Source organism: Vombatus ursinus, unplaced genomic scaffold, assembly GCF_900497805.2.
Source record: "Vombatus ursinus unplaced genomic scaffold, bare-nosed wombat genome assembly UNPS02014770.1, whole genome shotgun sequence".
Lineage (NCBI taxonomy): Eukaryota > Metazoa > Chordata > Mammalia > Diprotodontia > Vombatidae > Vombatus > Vombatus ursinus.
In genome coordinates this window covers 32,809,950-32,831,756 of record NW_020954548.1, presented here as the reverse complement: position 1 = coordinate 32,831,756, position 21,807 = coordinate 32,809,950, and the positions used below count along the sequence as shown (strand labels likewise).

At 38.6% G+C, this 21,807-nt stretch overlaps 1 protein-coding gene across 3 annotated transcripts in view; it reads left to right on the top strand.

Moving 5' to 3' along the window:
- Window positions 1-21,807, top strand: part of CCNF (cyclin F) — a 36,490-nt gene that overhangs the window by 6,874 nt on the left and 7,809 nt on the right. For 2 of the 3 annotated variants that reach the window (XM_027863198.1, XM_027863196.1), the window contains exons 3-15: window positions 1,528-1,634; window positions 3,331-3,398; window positions 3,831-4,024; window positions 6,773-6,826; window positions 7,573-7,677; window positions 8,208-8,285; window positions 9,392-9,543; window positions 10,881-11,045; window positions 14,263-14,367; window positions 17,323-17,446; window positions 18,745-18,925; window positions 20,348-20,435; window positions 21,304-21,403. In XM_027863198.1, coding sequence (XP_027718999.1) covers window positions 1,528-1,634; window positions 3,331-3,398; window positions 3,831-4,024; window positions 6,773-6,826; window positions 7,573-7,677; window positions 8,208-8,285; window positions 9,392-9,543; window positions 10,881-11,045; window positions 14,263-14,367; window positions 17,323-17,446; window positions 18,745-18,925; window positions 20,348-20,435; window positions 21,304-21,403 — 1,521 coding nt within the window. The remainder of the gene's footprint in view (window positions 1-1,527; window positions 1,635-3,330; window positions 3,399-3,830; window positions 4,025-6,772; window positions 6,827-7,572; window positions 7,678-8,207; window positions 8,286-9,391; window positions 9,544-10,880; window positions 11,046-14,262; window positions 14,368-17,322; window positions 17,447-18,744; window positions 18,926-20,347; window positions 20,436-21,303; window positions 21,404-21,807) is intronic. The other variant, XM_027863199.1, reaches the window with a different exon arrangement.

Genomic DNA, 21,807 nt, shown 5'->3' with positions numbered 1-21,807 from the left:
TTTTTTTTTTTTTTTTTTTTTTTTTTTTTTTTTTTTTTTTTTTTTTTGCTATAGCTCATAATCGCCTCCTCTCATCCCATAACAAATATTTTCAGACCTCATGGGATTTGAAAAGTTTCATATAGTAAGTTGAAGTTGTGTATGTACTACCCATCAAGGCACATGATAGCCCCTCCAAGCTTTAGTAGATGGTTCTTATGAGTTACAGTGATTGAAAAACTTTATCACTTGGTGTCCAATTTTCTGATGAGGTAAAGTCTCTGAACTTAGCTGGGCTTGTCCTTAGATTGCCAATTTATAAACCATCACCGAGCTGATGCTCCAAGCCTTCCCTGTTTTGTGAGATCTGTAAGAGCTTACACTCATATTTGACTTTATAATTGCCAGATTTGATGTTTTTGCCATTAAGTTGTTTGTTAGAAATAATGGAAACTTTCCTGCTTTTCTACTTCTACTACTCGACTCAAAAATATATTCTCAAGCCACAAATGTTATTCTTAACATTCAGAGCTGGAAGGAACCTTGACAGCTATCTGATCTAATCTTCACATTTAACAGAACTTCTAAACATAATTCCAGTGTTTTGTGCTATAAAATCTGTAATTGTTTCTAACTCACCCTCTTCCCAATCTTTTTTTTTGTTCAAACATCCTTTTAGTTACATCCTTATATTTGTTTTTTCCCTATTCATCATCTTTTTTTCTTTTCAAGTCCAACTGTATCATTCAGTAACTTACTCAATACTATACTGAGTATTTTTTTTTCTCACTGTAGAAGCTCTTAGGTTAAAATTTCAACCGTGATTAACTATTTAGGATCATGGGATTTAGAATTGGAACCTTAGAAGCCATCTAGTCCAGTCCCCTCATTTTACAGATGAGGAAACTGAGGCCCGGAAAGGGTAAGCAACCCAAATAGTTTCTAAGTGAAAGTGTGTTCTCTTTAGTCTTTCCCTTCCTTCCCCCACCAGCTTTGTCCACAACATTCCCTGTGCCTTGAATATTTACTCTCTCTTCCCTGTTCACCTCTCTACCTTTTGAAAATTTACCCGTCCTTGAAAGCCCAATTTAAATGCTACCTCCTCCATGAAGCTTTTCCTGATAACCTCCTGCTTCCTAGTCACAAATGATCTTTCCTTGCTCTGATCTCATATAGTATTTTGTACTTGTGTTCCTAGCATGTTTGCTATACACTATGGTTATTATATGTATATGTGTGTGTGCGTGTGTTTTCTTATATATGTTTTATCATGTTTAATTAAGTCCTTAATGGCAGGGACTTTTTCTTTTTTCTTTTTTTCCCTTCAATATTTGTATCTTCAATGCCTTAAACTTGGTAGACAATAAATATTAATTGAATTAAAAAGGACCAGGTCTTCATTGTATTTGTATACCCCCACCCAGCATTATTTTGCATGTGCTAAATGCTTAATGAATTGCTTTCAAATTAATTAAGAGTAAATTTATACTTTGTTTAAAAGAATCCTTAGGAAGACATTTTAGTGAGATCTTTTCTCTTTTTCTGTAGGTCCATCCACATCTTAAGTATCTTGTAGATAACCATGCCAGTGTGTGGGCATCTGCAAGCTTTCGGGAGATGTGGCCTTCTCCGGAGAACCTAAAGCTTTTTGAAAGGTAACCTTTGTTGTATCATTTTAAACCACTGATCCTTCAAACTCAATAGCCAAATTCAGCAGTGGCCAGTTGTTTCAGTCAATTGTAGAAACTTCTAACCCACAGAGTAATCAGAATTTTAGAGCATAAAGGGCCTTAGAGACATCCTAGTCTAAACGCCTTATTTTACATCTGGGGAAATATATATTCCCAGCTGCTTTCTTGATATCTCCACCCAGAATCCCAGATGTTACATTGGAATCTCAGACTCTGTCCAAAATACAAGTTCATTATCCTACCCTCTAAACACACCTTTAAGAACACCATCATTTTCCCATTTACCTTCATTTTGCAACCTAGGAGTTTTCCTTGACTTTTTACTCTCTTATCCTCCATATCCAGTCGATTGCCTGGTCTTGGCAATTTCACCTCCATTAGGCCCTCATCATTTCCCTTACTGGCCTCCAGCTTATCATTCCAGTCTGTTTATATATTACTCTAACTCATGCACTTTTTACTTCAGTCAAACTGACTTATTTGTTGTCTCCTATATATAATATCCCATCTCCTACCTCCACACTTACGCAAGCTATTCCCCATGCATGTAATGCTCTTTCTCACCTCCACCTCTTAGAATCCTACTGTCTTTCAAGGCTCATGTTAAATGCCACTACCTTCAGGAGACTTTAAGTCTGGAGAAGTAAGCACAATCCGGATTGTAGAAGGCTTTGTAGATAATCTCAAGAGTTAGAATGGACCTTAGAAGCCATCTAGACCAGTACATCTGAAGAAGAATTGTTCTACAGCATCCCTGACATATAGTCACTTAGGCTTTGCTTAAAGACCTTCTGTGAGGAGAATTATGAAGAAAATGTTTGTAAACCTTAAAATGTAATAGAAATGTTCATTGTTATCTAATTAAACAGGTACCCAAAGATTCTTTAATGAAAATATTTAGTCTAGGGGCAGTTAGGTGGCGCAGTGGATAGAGCACTGGCCCTGGATTCAGGAGGACCTGAGTTCAAATCCAGCCTCAGACACATAACACTTACTAACTGTGTGACCCTAGGCAAGTCACTTAACCCCATTGCCTAATCAAAAAAAGAAAAAAGAAAAAAAAATTATTTAGTCTAGTAGAGGCACTTAAAAGTAATAAAACTATGTGTGTTTTAAAAATAATCTGCAAATAAAACTTCCCTTATTCAAATTAGTCTTCATTAACCTAAACTGATGCACTGTTACTGAAACCTTTGGAAATTAAGTCTTCTCTGGAAATCGTTCCCCTGCTTTATTGTTTCTTTGCTGTGTTTCCTCGGCATTTATAGACCACAATACGTTACCACCCATGAGTTTATATCTTTATAATTCTCCTTCAGTTGAGCCCTATATCTAGTTTGCCCCAATAAACTTTAAGCTCATAGCAAAAAGGGGCTATACTTTTTACTCTTGTATCCCTATATGTTATACTTAGCCCTAGTCTTAATCATCCTGATAGGCACTTACAGTGTAAATGAATAAAGAAATGTTCATTCTTGTCTTTTGAACATACATGTTGTATCAGATCCACTTTGACTTGAACTGAACCAAAGGTTTACGTCCAAGTGAATTGGAGCAATTTTAAGTCAAAAGATGACTTGTAGCTGGTTTCAAACGCCTCTGTAACACTAACCTTTAAAAGAATAAAATCTCTAATCAGCCCTTGGTGTTCTTTTTTTAGGGCTGCTGAAAGTGGTAATTTTGAAGCTGCGGTGAAGCTGGGGATTGCCTACCTCTACAATGAAGGCTGTAAGTGTTCAGCTGAGCAGGGCCAGGGTCTCTAACAAGTTTATGGGAGACTGGTATAGATCAGAGGCATTTAGCCCCCCTTTGATCTTTGATTGTAAAATGTTATGAAGAGATAACACCCATTTTGAACTTCTTAAAATGTTCTCAGTCTTTGTAGATCAACTTTTTAAAAATTAATGTTGTTATCTGTGCCCGGGAATATATGCCTTATTGTTGATGTTTCTCAATGGCTTTGATTAGATGTTCTTTGCCAAGGAACTTATTTTAACAGTATAGCTTTATAGATGTTTCCAGAATTTCTTCCTGAAATAGTTAAAACTTTTGACCATCTGATAAACAAGATCTTTCCATGTTTTCATATCAAGCCAGGTCAGAGCCACAAGCCTTATTAAGCACTTACTAGATTATTTTTTTTCCTGTCCATTATTCCAGTGTCTATTTCTGATGAGGGTCGTGCAGAAGTGAATGGATTAAAGGCATCACGTTTCTTCAGCTTAACGGAACGCCTGAATGTTAATGCTGCTCCATTTATCTGGCTATTTATTCGCCCTCCATGGTCTGTGTCTGGGAGCTGCTGTAAAGCTGTAGTCTTTGAAAGCCTCAAAGCAGAATGTCAGTTTCAAAAAGTAAGGATCCACACTTTTATAATACAATTCCTAATAGGGGGGTAAGGGGACAAGAGAATACGGGGATGATAGAGAGGAGGGCAGTTTGGGAAAGGGGGTAATCAGAAGCAAATACTTCTGAGGAGGGACAGGGTCAAAAGAAAGAATAGAATAAATGGGGGGGCAGGATAGGAATAAGGGAAATAGAGTTAGCTTTTCACAGCGTGTCTACTATGGAAGTGTTTTGCATAACTGCACACGTATAACCTATATTGAGTTGCTTGCCTTTTCAATGAAGGGTGGGTGGGGAGGGAGGAAGGGAGAAAATTTGGAACCCAAAGTTTTAAAAACACATGTTTAAAAAAAATGTTTTCTCATGCAAGTGGGAAATATGGGATACAGAAATCCATCCTGCCCTACAGGAAAATTGAAGGGGAAGGGGATAAGAGAAGGGGGGAAGAGACAGAAGGGAAAGCAGACTAGGGGAAGGGGTATTTAGAATGCATGCCATCTTGGGGTGGGGGGAGGGGCGAGATGGGGTGAAATTTTGGAACTCAAAATCTTGTGGAAGTAAATGTTGAAAACAAAAAATAAATGAAAATTACCATAAAAAAAATACAGTTCCTTTCATTTGAAGGTCACCTTAAGCTTTTAAAAAATCTAAAATAACAATTTGCATGTAGTGAATATTGGATAAATGTTTATTTTTAGTGCTTCAGAGTAGATAATATCTCAGTTTTAGCTGGCATAGCCAGGACCCTAAGGAATGTGAATAAAAGCTTGAAAAGTCTAATCAACAAATGTTTAGGTACCTGATGTGTATCCAGCATTATGAGAGTTACAGAAAAGTTAAAGGGATTACTCCCTGACATGGGGAATTTATAAGCTGGAAAGATAAAACACAAATGTATAAAAAGGAAATACTTAAGTCATTTAAAATAACTGTATAAGATGGCTCAAGCATGTAATTAGCCAGTCAATGAAACATAGACAATAATTGCTAAAGATCTTTGGAGGAAAAAGACCCTTGGCTTGTCAGAAAAGGAAGTTGTAGAGGTTGGGAGATTTGAGCTTCGTCTTGAAGAGGTGGCAGGATTTGTATCTATCAACAGAACAGGGATGGTGTGAGCAAAGGAGTAGAAGTGGGAAAGCAAAAGGTGTGTTCTTGGGACACTCAGGAGACTCACTGGGTTGAGGAAAAGGGCTCTTGTAGGGGAAGAGTGAAAGTTAAGGTTCCTTGTACACAAGTAGTCGATGTTTGTTCAATTGAATTAAAAAACCAAGTTGAGGTTAAATTGAATTGTTTCTTGGATGCCAAATAAGAAGTTGATAAGTGATCATGTAGCCAGTGGGGAGCTATTGAAAATTTTGGGGCAAAGAAATGATGAAATCAGAGCAGTGTTTTATAAAAATCAGTTGGACATCGATGTACAACATACATTAGAGGGAAAGGTGTTGCAATACTGTTATAACTGTAATGGTGTTCAGGCATGAATAAAATGATAAGAACCTGGACCAGGATACTGGCAGTAGCAAGGGATCTTTAAGACAGTTCTTTGTGCCATAGTAGGCTCTTAATGTTTATTGAATCAAAAAGAAAGAAGCCTTGTAAAGGATGAATGGTTACAACTAAGAGACTCATTGGGTTTGAGAGGCCAGGGAGAATGAGAAGTCAAAGATGGCGGAGAGCCATCAATGGAGAGAGCGGTGGTGCCATTAATAGTAATAGAAGTCAGAAGGGAGGGCCAGTTGATGTTGGTGAGGGAGTAAATTCCTTCTGGGACATGTTGAGTCAGAAGTTACAGCAGTATGTTAAATGTCACTATAGAGCTGGCATTGGATCTGGGTTTGTGAAAGATTGGAACTGGCCATTTCTGCCAAGAAGTGGCAGTGGAAGCTAATGAAACTGAGGAGAACATGAGAAGAGAGCACAAAGAAGGAAGAAGAAATCCAGTGAGGCTCCAGCCCCGGGGATGGGAGGGAGTAAGAGACTGGAATGGAGATAGGGAAGAAGCAATCAGATGAGTAGAAAGAGAGAACCTGCTTAAGGATGGTTTCAGAAGCTGAGGCAGGAGATGGCATCAGGGAGATGTGACTCATCTATTCCCGAGGCGTCAAATATGCAGCCCACAACCCTCCCGAGTCACTAGAACCATATTAAAATGGACTTGGGAAATTTTTAACAAAATTAGTAGAAATATAGTAAAATATAGGTAACATTTCATTTTAAAATTAAGTCAATATGTGCCCTGCAAGGGGCCTTATGTACAAATTAGTGGCCCCCATTTCTATGTGAGTTTGATGTCACTAGTCTACTCTATCAGCAACTGCATAGAGGTTAAAAAGGATGAGGTTTGAAAATGGGCCAATGGATTTGGTGATTGGGGTCCAGTAGTGACCATGGAGAGAAGAAATGCTGTGGAATGGATATAGAAGCCTGATTGCCAGGGGTTGAACAGAGACCAGGTAAGGAGGACATTTACATGGCAATTGTAAAATATTCATTTGAGAAATTTAACTGTAAAATAGAGTTAGAGGACAGGCAATGGGATACACTGGAGTTCTTTTTCTTCTTCCTTTAAACGTGGGAGAGAACAGCCCATAGTTTACAATAGCCCCACGGAGCTGTGGTGTTCACACTTAGGAAGGGGTCTGCCTCGTTACTTGCCCTCTACCCCTACCTAGCTTAGGTACTCTCTTCAGCCAGGGGTTTTGAGGGAAAATTTTCAAGCGATCTTTTGAAGTAATTGACTTTCCTTTTCTTTTAAGGTTCATAAAGGATCTATACTATATTGTTTGGGTAAAGTTTTGAGCCTTTTTGAGGTAAGTTAACCAGTTATGCATAGATTTGAAATTCTAAAACTATGTTCAGAGTACAGTTTTCTCCTGGTGACATATACATAATACATACACGTGGAAGCAGGAGAATAAAAGGTGCCAAAACCACTCCGGGCCTTGTTTCTTCAAGCTTGGCTAACTGATCTTCAGCCCATGGCAGGCCAGAGGGTGGTAAGGCAAGTGTGGATACTAGAGACAAGCACCCAGGCAGCAACAAGAAGTGACTGTGTCCAAGCTGATAGGAAGGGAGATGACAAAAGTCATAAACCCAGCACAAGACTGCAAAGAGCAGAGCAGTTTGGAGGTGCTTTAGTGGAAGGGTGAACAGTCTTATACTCCTTCCCTGAAAGATTCTGTGGGCATCACCAATTACATCCCAGTTAGCTGTCACCACGTAGTATAATTCTCCAGGGTATCGATAATTCGGCTTTGCTTGAGGGAAGGGCTCCCAACTCAGCTTGCAAAGGTATGGAAATCTTTCTGCATAAGCCATGAATTGCTCATTCCATATAAGGTGACTTTTTAAAGATAGCAGGGATGGAGATTCCATAGCCTCCCTTAGTGACTCATTCCAGGTTCTTAATCATGCTGACCCTTAAGGATGGATATCCAATTGCTTGTTAGAATAGTCTACATGTAACATGCATATCAACGTAAATAGAAGTGGGAATAAAAGTTAATATGTGGCTGGTCTTAAGTGAAAGAGAATTTATGCTTTGACTTATTCCTAGGATGAAGAGAAAAGAAAAGAAGCACTTGAAATGTTTGAGGCATCATCTAATCAGGGATGTTTAAATAGTTCTTACCTCCTTTGGGAAAGTAGTCAGAGGACTGCTGTAAGTAACCTTGAATCTTCTTTCCTTGTGCCCCTTCCACTGCTAGTGTTCCCTACCCTCCTTTACTTTGTGTACATTTTCTACCTATGTGTATGTTTCTTCCAATACCGTGTAAGATCCTTGAGGACAGGGATTGTTCAGTTTTTGTCTTTGTGTCGGCAGCACCTAATGTTCTGCCTGACTTGTAGTAAATGCTTAATAAATTCTTATTGATTGATTTAAAATGAAAAATATTGTGTTCTTACTCAAAATGGACTTTTTGATACGGCAAAAATCATAACAATAGGGCAAACAAACCTCCCCGTCTCCTAGCCTAGACCCTTCCATGTCTCTGATGTAGCGTAGAGGACTCTGGTTTTATGCTGGCAGCACTTTGCAGAATTTGAGGGTTTTTAGATAGTCATGGGGGTGCTGATGGGCCGAGTCATGGCACTCTTAAGGGGATGGGGAGCAGAAATGGTATAGTCACACCTGAGTTCCACAAAAGAAAAAAAGGACATAAATTCATGGTGATGTTCTTCCATTGACAGATGTCAGACCCTGGAAGATACCTCCAGAGCCTCCGGAAACTCAGGGACTATGCAACCAAGGGCTGTTGGGAAGCACAGGTAAAATCGTCTGAAGCCAGAACATTACTGTTTGTTTACTCTGGTTGCCAGTGTACGTATCTTAAGTATGTTTTATTTTAATCGTTACATTTTATCTCTCATCTAACAAAACCCTGTGAGTTATCTAGAATAGATATTTTCCACATTTTACAGATAAAGAAAGAGGCTCAGAAAGGTGAAGAGTGGAAAATCAGTGGCCCTTCTTGGGTTAAAAACCAGATCATCTTAACTCACAAAAGCACAGCATCGAGTAGCTAGGAAAAACTTTAATGGCCATCTTGTACAGCTGATAACTGAGCAGGGATTCCCTCCATAATATCCCCAACAAGTGGTATCCAGTCTGAGCCTTAAAACCTTGAAGGAGGGAGATTTTACCACCTCCCAAGGTAGCCCATTCCACTCTAAATAGTTCTAATTCTTTGGCATTTTTTTTTTCTTAAGTCAAGCCTACGTTTTTCTCTATGCCACTTCTACCTAGTGCTCCTAGTTATAGCATCCGGGACCACGCAGAGCAAGTCTGATCTCTCTTGTACATGACTCCTCATGTAGTGTTCTTTCTTTATATTACCCAAAGGTGGAAAGGCAAGAAGAGGACATTCCTTTCCCCTTTGACAGTCTAAATTCTAAACTTTTCAAGGCTCAATTAAGTCCTATCATCTTTAAGTCTTTCCTAATGCCCTGTTCTAATAATAATCTCTACACCACCTGGAATAATCTCCTCAGCTACTAAGTATTCTGAGACTGTATGTGAACTTGGGGTCTTCATGACTCCAGTTCCAGCACTCTATCCGCTGTGCCTTCAGCTGAAGTGAATGCATTGTCCAGGGGCACACCTGAGATGAGAACCCAGGTCCTCTGACTACAAACCCAGGAATCTTTCTGCTATAGGATACTGCAAGAAAGCCTATGAGGGACCTTAGAAGTCATCTGGTCTAATATCAACATTTTACAGATGAGAGGAGGTGACTTGGCCTCATCTTGCACTAAGTGTGTGAGGCGGACCATGAGCCCAGGCCCCTGACTCCAAATCCATCCCTTTTTATTACTATGAATTACTACAAGTGTGTCCTTCAGGCTTATTTTTGGTATTGTGTTTTCTTCTCAAGTTATCTTTAGCCAAAGCTTGTGGAAATGGAAACCAGCTTGGATTAGAAGCAAAATCTTCAAATGAGGTGGTGTTGCAGCTCTTTCAGGCTTCTCACCCTGTCAGTAAAGAGAGCATCTTCACTGTGCAGAAGGGAATGAATGACACAATGAGGTAAGCACTCAGGTATGAATAGCCAGAGCATTCTTTGAGGTCCCAGGAAGCAGAGAACTGCTTTCTTTGGATTCTTTACTGGGCAGTGTTTGTTTATCCAGCATAATTAGGGATGAATGATTACACATAAATCAAGTTTTCAACTTAACTGAGACACTTTAAAGGGTTTTTTTTTTATTTAAACATTTTTAGCTGTTTTTTAATCTGTCATACTTCCTACCCACTTAAAATTATATTAAATACAATTTAGCTTTTCAGAAATGCATGATTAGGTTATTATTATGACCAACAATTATTAGACCACTATAATTATGTTGCGACTTTGGCGTCTTTTTTAGGTATGTTATATAAAGCTGTTTGTTCTTTTGCTACATGCCTCCAAGTGCCCTACCTTTTTTAGTGACTTTTCTGATGTTTCCTTCAAGATTAGACTGTGTTTGACCGTCTATTATTATCATCCCTTCTTTCCCCATCTATGTGCCTGTTTCTCAAAGCTCCTCCACTCTAGCCCAACAATAGCCATAGACAAAGAGACCAAACTAAGCTTGTTTGCATTGATTTAGTGTATGTACTCTTAGTGGCAGACCAAAGAGCTCTTTCAAGTGCATGAGTTTTAGTTCATTCATTTTGTGACCATCATTTTGACCGCCCAGAGACCTTTATTACTTTTTTTCTAGTTCTGGGCTATGATCTAGTTGGTTGGGTTTCCTGGATAAGTGAATTCCAGATAAATAAGGTATTACTGCTCTCTAAGTATTCCCTTCATGTCTCCCTAAAGAATTTCTTTCTCACCTTAACTTTCTTAATTTTTACACAACCATCTTGAAATGTAGAACTTCAAACTGAATATCCAGCTCTAGTGAAGGTTTTGTCAGTGTCATGTAAAAGCAGAAAATGATCCTTTAGCCTTTGTTAAAGGGTTATTAACCCATGGCCTTGAGGCTAACAGCTAGTTTACAGGAATTTAGACACACTTGACTGAGCAGTCTTCTTGCGGATGTAATGGAGCATAAAAAGAAGGATCTGGCAGTCCAAGGCGGGCAGTAAGCTTACCCCATGACCGATTCAGGTTTGTGATCTCTTTGGAATTGATCGTTTCACCCAAATTAATCATTTAGCATCTCCATGCATCATGGAAACAATCACCTAGACCATAGCTTGTTCTTTTGCACAGGTTGATTCAGCCATGGTCAAGGTTGGGTTTAGAGTATGCTTGTTTTAGAAAGTTCTCTCCTGTGGGAGAAAAAAATTGTATTGGAGATATGTTAGCTTTATGAAGTATAACTTTTTTAATGTTTTTGCTAATGCAGACTCTGGATGTGGGTGCTGTTTCATAGGTACATTTTGATTGACTGGCTAGTAGAAGTTGCCACCATGAAGGATTTTACAAGCCTCTGCCTTCATATGACAGTGGAATGTGTGGATCGTTACCTAAAGCTGAGAGTGGTGCCCCGAGCCAAGCTGCAGCTTCTGGGAATTGCTTGCATGGTCATCTGTACCCGGTGAGTTACCTACCTGTTCACAGATCCTGCAGTGCTGACTAAATGTTCATAGGAGCGGATGCTAATGATTTAGGTGTTTTGGTTAGTGACTGCTAATTTTCTGAGACTGTGTGAATCCTGTGGTGTGCTCTATGACATGAGAATTCTCCAGATACTCAAACGCAGGCTATGTAAACATTAGATGTAGGATCTATGCAGGCATTTTCGCCTTTTAATTTTGAAACTGTGTATACTTTATTCCAGCATGTACCCCAGCTGTATCTTTTTTGTTCCTCTTGGTTTTATGGAGTAGGTATCATACTTGAAACTCAGCTTTCTATGCCCTCATTCATTTTCTAAGGTCTAAAATATACCTTTCAAAACCTGACTTCTCAAATGTATCCCATTTTTACTTTTAGAATCTTAGGGTATTTTTTACTCTTCTTAGAATCTTGAAAGCAGTCTAGCCCAACTAAACTTAGTACAAATTAAACATCCCATTGTAGGAAACCAATCCATACAATGTCCCTGACAAATAGCTCCTACTTATTCCTTGGGATGGGAACTCATTGTTTCACGAGATGACTTGTTTTATTGTTAAACATTTCTCATCATTTGGGGGAGTTCTTCTTTACATTCAGATGGAATCTGTCTTCCTGTGACTTTTACCGATAGCATTTAGTTCAACTTTCTAGAAAAATATATACCTAGTCTCCCATCAGGTATCTGAAGGACCATCGTGTAAAGTGACAGTTATCATGTCCCTGTCTGCTTTAGGCTAAATATGCCCAATTTCTTAGACCATTTCTTATATGACATGGTTTTGAAGCACATAATCAGCTGAGTTATTACTTTCCAGATTTTCTCCAATTTTTTCAATGTGCAAATGTGGCCCCTAGAATTGAACATAATATTCCAAATATTATTTGATCAGTGGAGAATAGAACATGACTATCACCTAGATGTCATACTTAGGAATGCAGCCTATGATATTGTTGAAAATCTTAGCAACAGCACTTCATAATGTTGATTTACGATCAAACAAAACCTCCCCAGGTCTTTTTCTTTTTTTCCAAAAAAATTATAAACTTAATTTCAACAAGTACAAGCAGAATAAAGGAATAAAGCCCCAAATTAACAAAACATTGTATATTTTGTAAATCCTCTCACTTTAAAAAAAATTTATTTGCTACTTATTTACCAATTCTATTGAGCTTGTTAAAAATCATCTTTTGGTTTTGTTTATTATTTCAATTCTCTGGCTTTCTACCTTATAATTACTGTCATGACCTTAATAATCCTCTGACTTCCCTCCTTTGGTGCATTACTTTGTTCCTTTCTTTGAATGCACACTCAACTCAAGTTTATTTTTTACCCTTGATGGAGGCAATCAGCACTTAAATTTACTTCTGAGTACCTCTTTGGCTGCATCCCATTGATATGTTTATCTATGACGTGATCTATTACTTTTTTTATCATTTCTTTTATCTAGGCTTTGAAAACCATTATTGAGCTCCCTTGTAAAGCTACACCTTTTGATCATATTATAATTGTTTATTTCTACTTTAATTTCTTTATTATTGTACCTCATTGTGGAGAATGGCCAATATGTACCAGTGATTAGGCAAAGACTGGGTAAAAAGTGTCATGGTCCATATAAGGGGCCAAGCAAGTATAACCCAAAAGATCAGGTTGGGGTGGTACCAGAGTTTCTTAGGAGCACTGAAATTGAAGAGGCTAAGACAAGCAGGAAACCAGTTGCCACAGGGGAAGCTGGATGGGAGGTGAGATGGGATGTGCAGAGCGAAGAGGACGAATATGGCCCAAAGACTTGCTCCTAGGTCTTTGACCTAATCATATGACTAGGGATGCTAACCAATTCATATCTCACTAATAGATACCAAAAGTCATGTGCAGATTATGATATCTAGGAACATAGCTATTGAGCTGTTGGGCAGTATGAAGTTGCTCTAATGTGGATAATTAGGTTTATACCACACTATCTCAAGAAGGTGCCTCTGAGCTTCAAATGAGGCTCTGACTATATGTGCTCCTTCTCCCAAGTTACAGAGTTCTTTTCTGCATTAGTGAATGATGGGAGAAGGACATGCAGAGTTGGATTATAGGGTAGTGCATTCTGTGAGAAGATAGCCCCTGTGGTAATTTTGTTGTATCATTCTCCATGATGAACTGTTTCTGCATATTTAAGTAATATCTTTGCATCATTAAAATGTAAGTTCTACTTCTGGTGTCTAGTAGAAACACTTAGGATGCTTCATTAGATTAGTGAGAGGAGTTTTTAAGGCAGAAAACCTAAGGATAAAGTAGCAGTAACATCCAATGAAGCCAAAGCATAGGCTTGTTGTGAGGAAAATGCTTTGTATGTCTTGTATTGCTGTATAATTAGAGCTTAGTTTTTTGTGGAGGTAAACTTTCTTCACTGGAATATGGATTCCTTTCCAGTCTGTTACAATAATAACTGATATTTACATAGCTCCTTGTGTACATATCATTTGGATATCAGAATCTAAGTACTGTAGATATTATCCTCATTTTACAGATGAGGAGTCTTAATCTGTGAGAAGCTACCTGGCTTTCTCCTGGTCATCCAGTATGTGTCAGAGGCAGAATCTGAATTCTTTGTTATATCATGCTGCTTCCATTCTATGCTCCATGTATACCATCACCCCTTCAAACTGGCATCTGATGATGATGATGATGATGATGATAATGATAGCTAGAATTTATATGGCACTTTAAGGTTTGCAACGAGCTTATTTCTTCCATTTAGCAAATAGCTAATAATGGTATAGGGAGACATTCCATACCAATTCAGTGTCAGGATCCCGGGTATAGATGAGAATATTATAGAGAACTACCAGTAGCAGGTCTTAACATCAGTCTTGAAGCTGAAAATTTTCAGAAGCACTGTACAAAACAAGTAGCATAACCCAGTGTTCATATAGGCTCTACTATTCCTGGAATGGCATTTTAAATTTGTTCCTTCTTCTTATCTGTACCAGGCTATATGTCCTCCACAGGTCTAATTTGGTGACTATATCACTGTGCTTATCAATTGGTCCATCAGACCAGATATCAATGATAAGGGGGTACTGGTCTTAAATGGTAATGAGGCTCAGTGTCAGTCATTCTCTGCCTTCCAAAAAAAATTCATTGATGCCTCTTGTTTTTAGTGTCACAGTCGTTCTAAATTTATTTCTCTTCTACCCCTATCCAGTGAGCCTTCCATTATGAAGAAAAGCTTAAGTAAAATTAACACATTGACTGCATACACAGCTTTCCACTCTGATGGTCCCCCCACCTTTTCAGTGAAAGGAAGAAGGTACATTTCTTTCCTAAGTCTTGCCTGTCTTTTTAACAAATACCACTGGGAAGGTGGGGGGGATAGAAACTATACCACTTAACCTGCAAGGGATCCCCCTCTCCCACCCTTACCCTCCACCTCCCATCATGTAACCCTCTTTGGGAAGAGGACTGGGAGAGAATTTCCCATAGATTTAGTCACAATGAAAAGTAGAATTCATGTGCTATATGTCAGATAAGTGCAGACAGGATTATAGCATAATTAAGTTATAGATAAGTTATAACTAAGTTATACCCATATCCTCTTTTCTTTCTTTTATTGGAGAATTAAGTCAATTTACATTTAACCTTACATTTGTTGTATTTTACCTATATCTTCATGTCTTACCATTTTTTGTTATTTTGTCAAAAGGAATACAAAATTCCTTATTTTGCTATTTCTATAACTCAATCAAATTTAACGATAGTTCCTTTTTTAGTTAGCCTGTAAATATCTCTAAAATATTTCCTCTGACCTTTCCTTTTTTTCTCTCCTTACGTTTCTTCTTCTTTTTTTTTTTTTTTTTGTTGTTGTTGTTGTTGTTGGTCATTTTTTCCTTTTTCAAGTACAGCTATATCATTTAGTAATTCAGCCAATATTATATGTTTTTATTAGATTGTAGAGGTCTTAAGACTTCAACTGTGATTAACTATTCAGTATCAGAATGTAGAGTCATAGGGAACCTTAGCGACCATTTAGTGCAACTGCCTCGTTTTGACATATAAGAAAATTAAAACACAGAGAGGCTGAGTGAGGACCAGGGTCCTTAAAGGATCTTTTCAAGTGTGGCTTTTTCTCTATTCTTTAAGGTCTTTTGGGGTTCTAAATGACTTATTTTTTTTTTAATCTTCAAATGGAAAGTTTAGATTTCCTGGAAAACCGATTTTGGGACTGAACACTAACTTTTGTTTGTTTTCTTTCTTTTTTTCCATTTATATAACTGTGTTCTAACTTCTAATAATTTTTTTTTTTCCCCCCAGAAAAAATCTGGTAAGATATTGATTGATTAGAAAGAAAGGAGAAAGGGAAGGGCAGTATATAATTTCTAGTAGTCTGAATTTTTTTTCTCACTAGTTTTATCATTTAATAATGATGTGCTGAGAGGATTGAATTTGGAATTTATCCATGTTGGATCGATGCTGGGTATTTCTATTCATAGGGTCACTTTTTTTTTTTTTTTTTGGTGGGTGGTTTTTGGGGAAATTTTCTTCAATAATTACTCAAAATATTGTGATGAGGTTTTTTTTTCTTTTTCATTGTTTCCCAGGATTCTAGTACTTCTGAGGTTTCCTCTCCTAGATCTGTCTTCCAAATTTATCAGTTTCTTCTGTACTGCTTTCAAATCTTTATCCAGTTTTCTATGCTTGTTTTTCCACTTCATGAATTCTGCTTTTGGCCATATCTGTTAAAATATTTAACTTCTCTCTTCTGTTTTCCTTATTTATAAGTTTTTTATCATCTCCTCCTAAGATTTATATTCTATATCCAGTTATTTCTTAAATTTTCCCTTTTTTAAAAGCCATATTTTTTAAAAAATTAAATCTGAATTATTCTTTGTTTTTTTCATTGGTTCTTCAGTGAGGTTTTTTTTTTTGTTTTGTTTTGTTTTGTAAAATCTTTTAGTAATTTTGATCCTTTCTGGCATTTTTATTCCTGTTTTTGAGAGGGAATATGAGTGTGGCTCTTTTTTATTAATTTCTCATCAGACTATCTTCACAGAAGTATACCATATGCTGACTTTTTTTGTAACACCAAAATAAAGAAATATAGGTCCTTACATTTATCCCTTTCAATCTGTTTGTCTCAGCCTTTCAGACTCATTTTGATACCTGACTATCCACCATTGTATTAAAACCTTTGTTCTTATACTCTTCAGTCTGGGAGCCTGAGCTGCTCGTGCATGGGTGTAACATGGTCAGACCTATGCTTTAAGAAAATTGTTTTAGCTGCTGTATGAAGGTTAGATTGGAGAAGTCAAAGACTAGCATCAGACAATTGGAGGCTCTTGCAGTAGGCCAGGTGACAGAGGATGAGGGCCCCAACCAGTGAGGTGGTTTGGTGAGTAGAGAAAAAGGGATTAATGGTGAGAGATGATATATGGAGACTTAATAACTGGTTGAATGTAGGGGGAGCTGAGGAATAAAGAAGAATGGAGAATGACTTCAAGGTTGTGAATCTTAAGTAGCTAGAAGGATGGGGGGTGCTCTCAACCGGAATAGGGGAGTTAGAAAGGAGGTAGGGCTTGGGGGAGAAAGATGATGAGTTCTGTTCGGGACGTAATGAGCTTAAGATGCTGAGGAGAAATCCAGTTTCAGATGTCCAACAGGCAGTTGCTAATACAGGAAGGAGCTCAAGAGAAAGCATCTTTTATTCAGAAGATACATGATAAATTTTTCATTTCATTGCCTTAGAGTCATTTCATATGAACATCCATTACAGCTTACTGCTTTAGGCCATCCAATACCTATAAAAAGCTAACCGTTTTATGGAAAGAAGGAGGGTCCTTTGACTAATTTTAAAAATCTCTAGTTCAGGCCTTTTCACATGCTTCCTGTACAGATTCTAGGGCGCTCAGGGATAGCTTAATGGGGGAAACAAAGGATGTGTGGATGGTTTGATCATTCACCACTAGTCAGCTAGCTTTCTTTTTCTTTTTAAGCTGTCCTAACTTCCTTCTTTAATATACCTGTAATTTTTTTCTTTCATTTTTCTTCCCTACTCCCCCCCTTTTTTTTTCTGTCTGTCCATAGCATGCATATGTATTGTTTCACTCCCCAATGGCACTGAAAGTTAAAGAAGTTATTTCGTCTCTTATTGTTTCATACCTTTTCCCTGCCACATAATAGCACTTTCCATAAAGATCCTGGTCATTGCCAAACCCCACAAGCTTTCAATGTTTAATTAAAGTACAGTATCTATCTCTTCATATTTCAGTTTCATAAGCAAAGAGATCTTGACAATTCGTGAAGCGGTTTGGCTAACAGATAACACTTATAAATATGAAGATCTAGTAAGAATGATGGGAGAGATCATTTCTGCCCTGGAAGGAAAGATTCGAGTAAGTTATGGATTTTTTAAATTAAAATTGTACTTCTCTCTGTGAGTAATTATAATACAATGAGGGGGATAATTACTGGCATTCTGATTGGTACCAGTCTGGTGTCACACAAGGGCCTTTCTTACAGTGGGGAGGGTTAAGGCCGGATCAACAATTGAGTTCCCACAGAAATGATCAGTGTGTGTTGGTAGGGGAAAAGAGGTGTTTCGGGCTAAGTAGGAACTCACAATACCTAGAAAATAGAGTTTCTCCCTGTAACTTTACTGTCCAAAGTACAGACCTGTATGCAGCAGTGGCACCTTTAGACTTAATTTCACAGGACAGTACCAAGGAAGGTTGTGACCCACCATATTTTTCTTTGGGACACTAGGAAGTGCCTAGACTGCAATGAAGTAGAAAATCAACATGACATTATAAGAGGGACACTGGATTTGAAATAGTAAGATCTGTGTTCATATCCTACCTCAGGCCCTTAACAGGTTCTCTGTGCCTTAGTTTCCTCATCTTTAAAGTGAGGGGGTTGAACTTAGTGACCTCATAAGGTCCCTTCTAGCTCTAAATTTATGATCCTATGAATTTTCCTTTTTCATGAATGTGACCATTTTTAAAGTCATCTTTCTGGTGCCTTTTTCAGAGTTCTCAAAGAGTGCCAATAAAGTACAAACTCTAGGGGCAGCTAGGTGGCACAGTGGATAGAGCACCGGCCCTGGAGTCAGGAGGACCCGAGTTCAAATCTGGCCTCAGGCACGTAACATTCACTAGCTGTGTGACTCTGGGCAAGTCACTTAACCCTGATTGCCTCACCAAAAAGCAAAACAAAAAAACTCTAGAAGGACCTATCTGGAAAGCCTTCGAGTCCAGGGCCAGCAACAGCCTGTGTATATCTCCTGAGGACCAGCCTAGCTAAGTGCAGAAAGACAGACTCATCACCAGAGATGGCCACAAGAAGTAATGAAAACCATCAGCTCAGATATAGAAAGAGTTACACTTTGCATCAGCACAGTAAGGCCCCCCTCTACCCCACCCTGATGAAAGCAGGACCCCTTTCAGTGCACGCTGCTGTTGACCCTCATTACTGTGGCTGAATATGTGGCCACAAGAGTTTCTAAGGATCCACGCAGCAAAATGTGTGTTTGTGTTTCTAAAATAAATGAAGTATTTTGAAGACAGATTTAAATTCATCTTAGAGACTGACTCCTCTTTCTATATCGTAGGATATTGTAGTTACACAGAACACGATATTTATTTAGATCTGAAATCTAAAGTTTAATATATTGGAGTGTTCTCTCTTTTATTAGATTCCTACTCTTGTAGATTACAAAGAAGTGCTAGTGAATGTCATCCCGACAGAGAGAAGAACTCTTCACCTGTACAGCTTTATCTGTGAACTCTCCCTGTTGTATACAAGCCTCTCTGTGTACTCCCCAGCCCATCTGGCTGCTGCAGCCCTTTTGCTGGCCAAGTTGATGCATAGGCAAGGTAAGACATATTCTAGGGTAATAATAATAGCCAAGTTTACAGGGTTCTTTGTATACATTATCTAATTTGATCCTCACAGGTAACCCTGTGAGGTAAGTAGTACAGGTGCTATTTTCCTCATTTGATAGATAAGGAAACACTCAAAATACAGCTACAGCTATACTATTGTGTTCATTTACTCTCCCATCATCATCATTAGGTAGGTAGGGAGAGGGATGATGGGACTTAAAGACCTTGAGAATAGAAGAGATTTCTGCAGCTTTAGATTCTGGCAGGACCAGGATAAAGAGTGAAAAGGGAGTTGTGGTTATGCCCATTTAAGTATTTCTTGGACAAGTCCTAAGTCTCTCTGAAGTTTTTTCAGCCCTTCAGGCTCATCTTCTTAGGTCTGTGGGGAGAATAGAATATCATTCTCCTTCTTCTTACCCCTTCACCCACCTGCCACACAAAGAAACAACTCTTGTTGCAGCCACTACAGGAAGAATAAAGAAATCTTTTTACTCCTCCAATTTAGTAATGAGACTACCCCCAACTTTGCACCTTGAGATAGCAGTGGCACACTTCTGTTCTCCATAATATTCTTGGCAATCTACTTACATTTTCTGTCCTTCTCAAAGTGCATATAGAATTCTGAGGGGAGTCTCAGACTGCCTCCCATATATGGCTTCATGTCCTTTTGGTCTAGAGAGTGACAGGTGAAATGGCCTGTGAAGTACTGATCCATAAACCTCGATTCCTGACTTGAGCAATGGTGGTCTTGGCAATCGTGCCCATTCCCAATGGCAGATACTGAAGAGGGAAAGTAAGGGAAGAGGCATTACTGAGTCTTCATCTAGCCAAGATAGCAACCTCCTGATGGGATATTAAGAACTGATCTGCAGTGTCTAGTTCATATTGTCAGAATGGTGTTATTGCAGTAATTTCTCCCTTCCCCCCAAGTATGAAGTATTTTCTTGTTGATAATTTGGTTTTAGTATTCGTCTGATTCTTGGCATTTCTTTCAACAGTTAGGTAGCAGGTGAGCAGGTTTTGATGAGGGCATCGGAATGTGGCTAAAAAGAGCTCTCCATCTGGTGTGATCTCTCTATGGCTTCATTTAATGACAAGCGGGTTGTCATTCTGTAATAGCCCATCCTTGTAAAGACCTCACAGCCCCAAGGAATTGAAGTCCCTTTTCTGATTCCTTATTTGGCTTTGTAGGTCTCTGGCTGCACCAGCAGAGCCAGGGAAGAGAGGCTCTTGTAAGGCCTATGTACACTGACTAGACTGCAGTGCCACTGCTACTGATAGAATTTGATTGCAATAAGGACACATGAGTCTTTGGGGACTACCTCTTGGCACTAAGAAACAAAATGCCCTCGAGAAGTAAGTGTTATGATGCTGCAGCTCTACTACTTTGTCTAATTCCTCCTTCTTTCCCAGCACATCCCTGGACAAGTCAGTTGTGGGAATGCACTGGATTCTTCTATGAAGACCTGATACCCTGCGTTTTGAGCCTTCACAAAAAATGGTAATTTAGTTTAAAAGTTCACAGTAACTTGAAGGGAAAGGAACTATATGCAGATATTGTTTACCCAACTTCTGAGCAACACCATGGCCTAAAACATTTTTCCAAAATGATCTGAAAACACTTGTTCAGGAGCAGACGTCCTTTGAGATTGGACAGGTTGTTGTGCTGCACACAAGCTTGTTTGTATTGGTGCTAAGCTATAATACCTAGCGTTCAAAGAAAGTTTTCTTTTTCTTTATTCCAGTGGTTTTGGTGTCAGTGATGAATGCAGGGAGTCTAAATGAATAGGCAGAAAAATAATAAAAAATAATCAATCCCTTACTGAAGATGGCTTCTGTGTTTTACAAAGTTTTATTCCGTCAAGCTAAGTGGAATAGACCTTGGAGCTATGGTTCTTTTAGCCTCTTCTCTAAGACACTGCACTCTTTGACGGCCAGATTGTGACCTAGCAAATCATTTCAGCAATCAAATTAGAAATTTCGATGAGAATAGCAATTGTTGGTCCAAAAAAAGACACTAATGTTAGCCTTTCTTTGTCTCCCAGGCCACCCATCCTTTAATCACTCCCCCCCTGCCCAGGTAACTGATAAGGGATGGGGCCTTCTTGGATGAGCACTTGGACATCTCTCACAGCCAGTTGCATACTCCAGAGAGACCTTAAATGATTGTCAAGGGTCTAGTACCAATCTAACAAATGTATTTCCCAAACTCATTTAGAACATCTGTGTTTTTCCATCTAGTTTAATGTTGACTTTTAAGCTTTCATTGTCTTTAGAATGGGAGTGGCTAAAACCATGAATATAGGACAATCACTTCTCTGCATTTGACTCCTATCACTTCTTTTCCTCCTCCTGCCTTGTTCTCTTAGCTTCCATGATGATGCCCCAAAGGATTATAGGCAAGTTTCCTTGACAGCTGTGAAACAACGTTTTGAGGATAAACGATACGAAGGAATTGGCCAAGAAAAGGTACTCTTATTTGTCTTTGACCAGTTATCTAAAACAGTACTAGTTTAGCTTTTTCCACTTGCAACCCCTTTTCAAGTTTCAACAGCTTTTATTGGAACTTCGTGGGCATGAGTGCAAGTGTGAGTGTGCCATGTTCAGAACCAAGGCTGCAGTGAAGGTGTTCAATGCAACATGGTCAAGTGCTGCCAGAAACACCTCGGATTCATTACACGTTTGATTTTTAATTAATTTTTGGTTGCTGCACATTCAGAAACCTTTTACTCTTGCCAAATTTTTCACGATCCCATGGGGTCTTGACCCACAGTTTAAAAAGTGCTGATTTGAAAGGGTCTGATTTAAGAGAGTCCAAATATGAGAGCAATGTGTATAACTGAGCTTACCTGCCCACCTGTTCAAAAACTGGA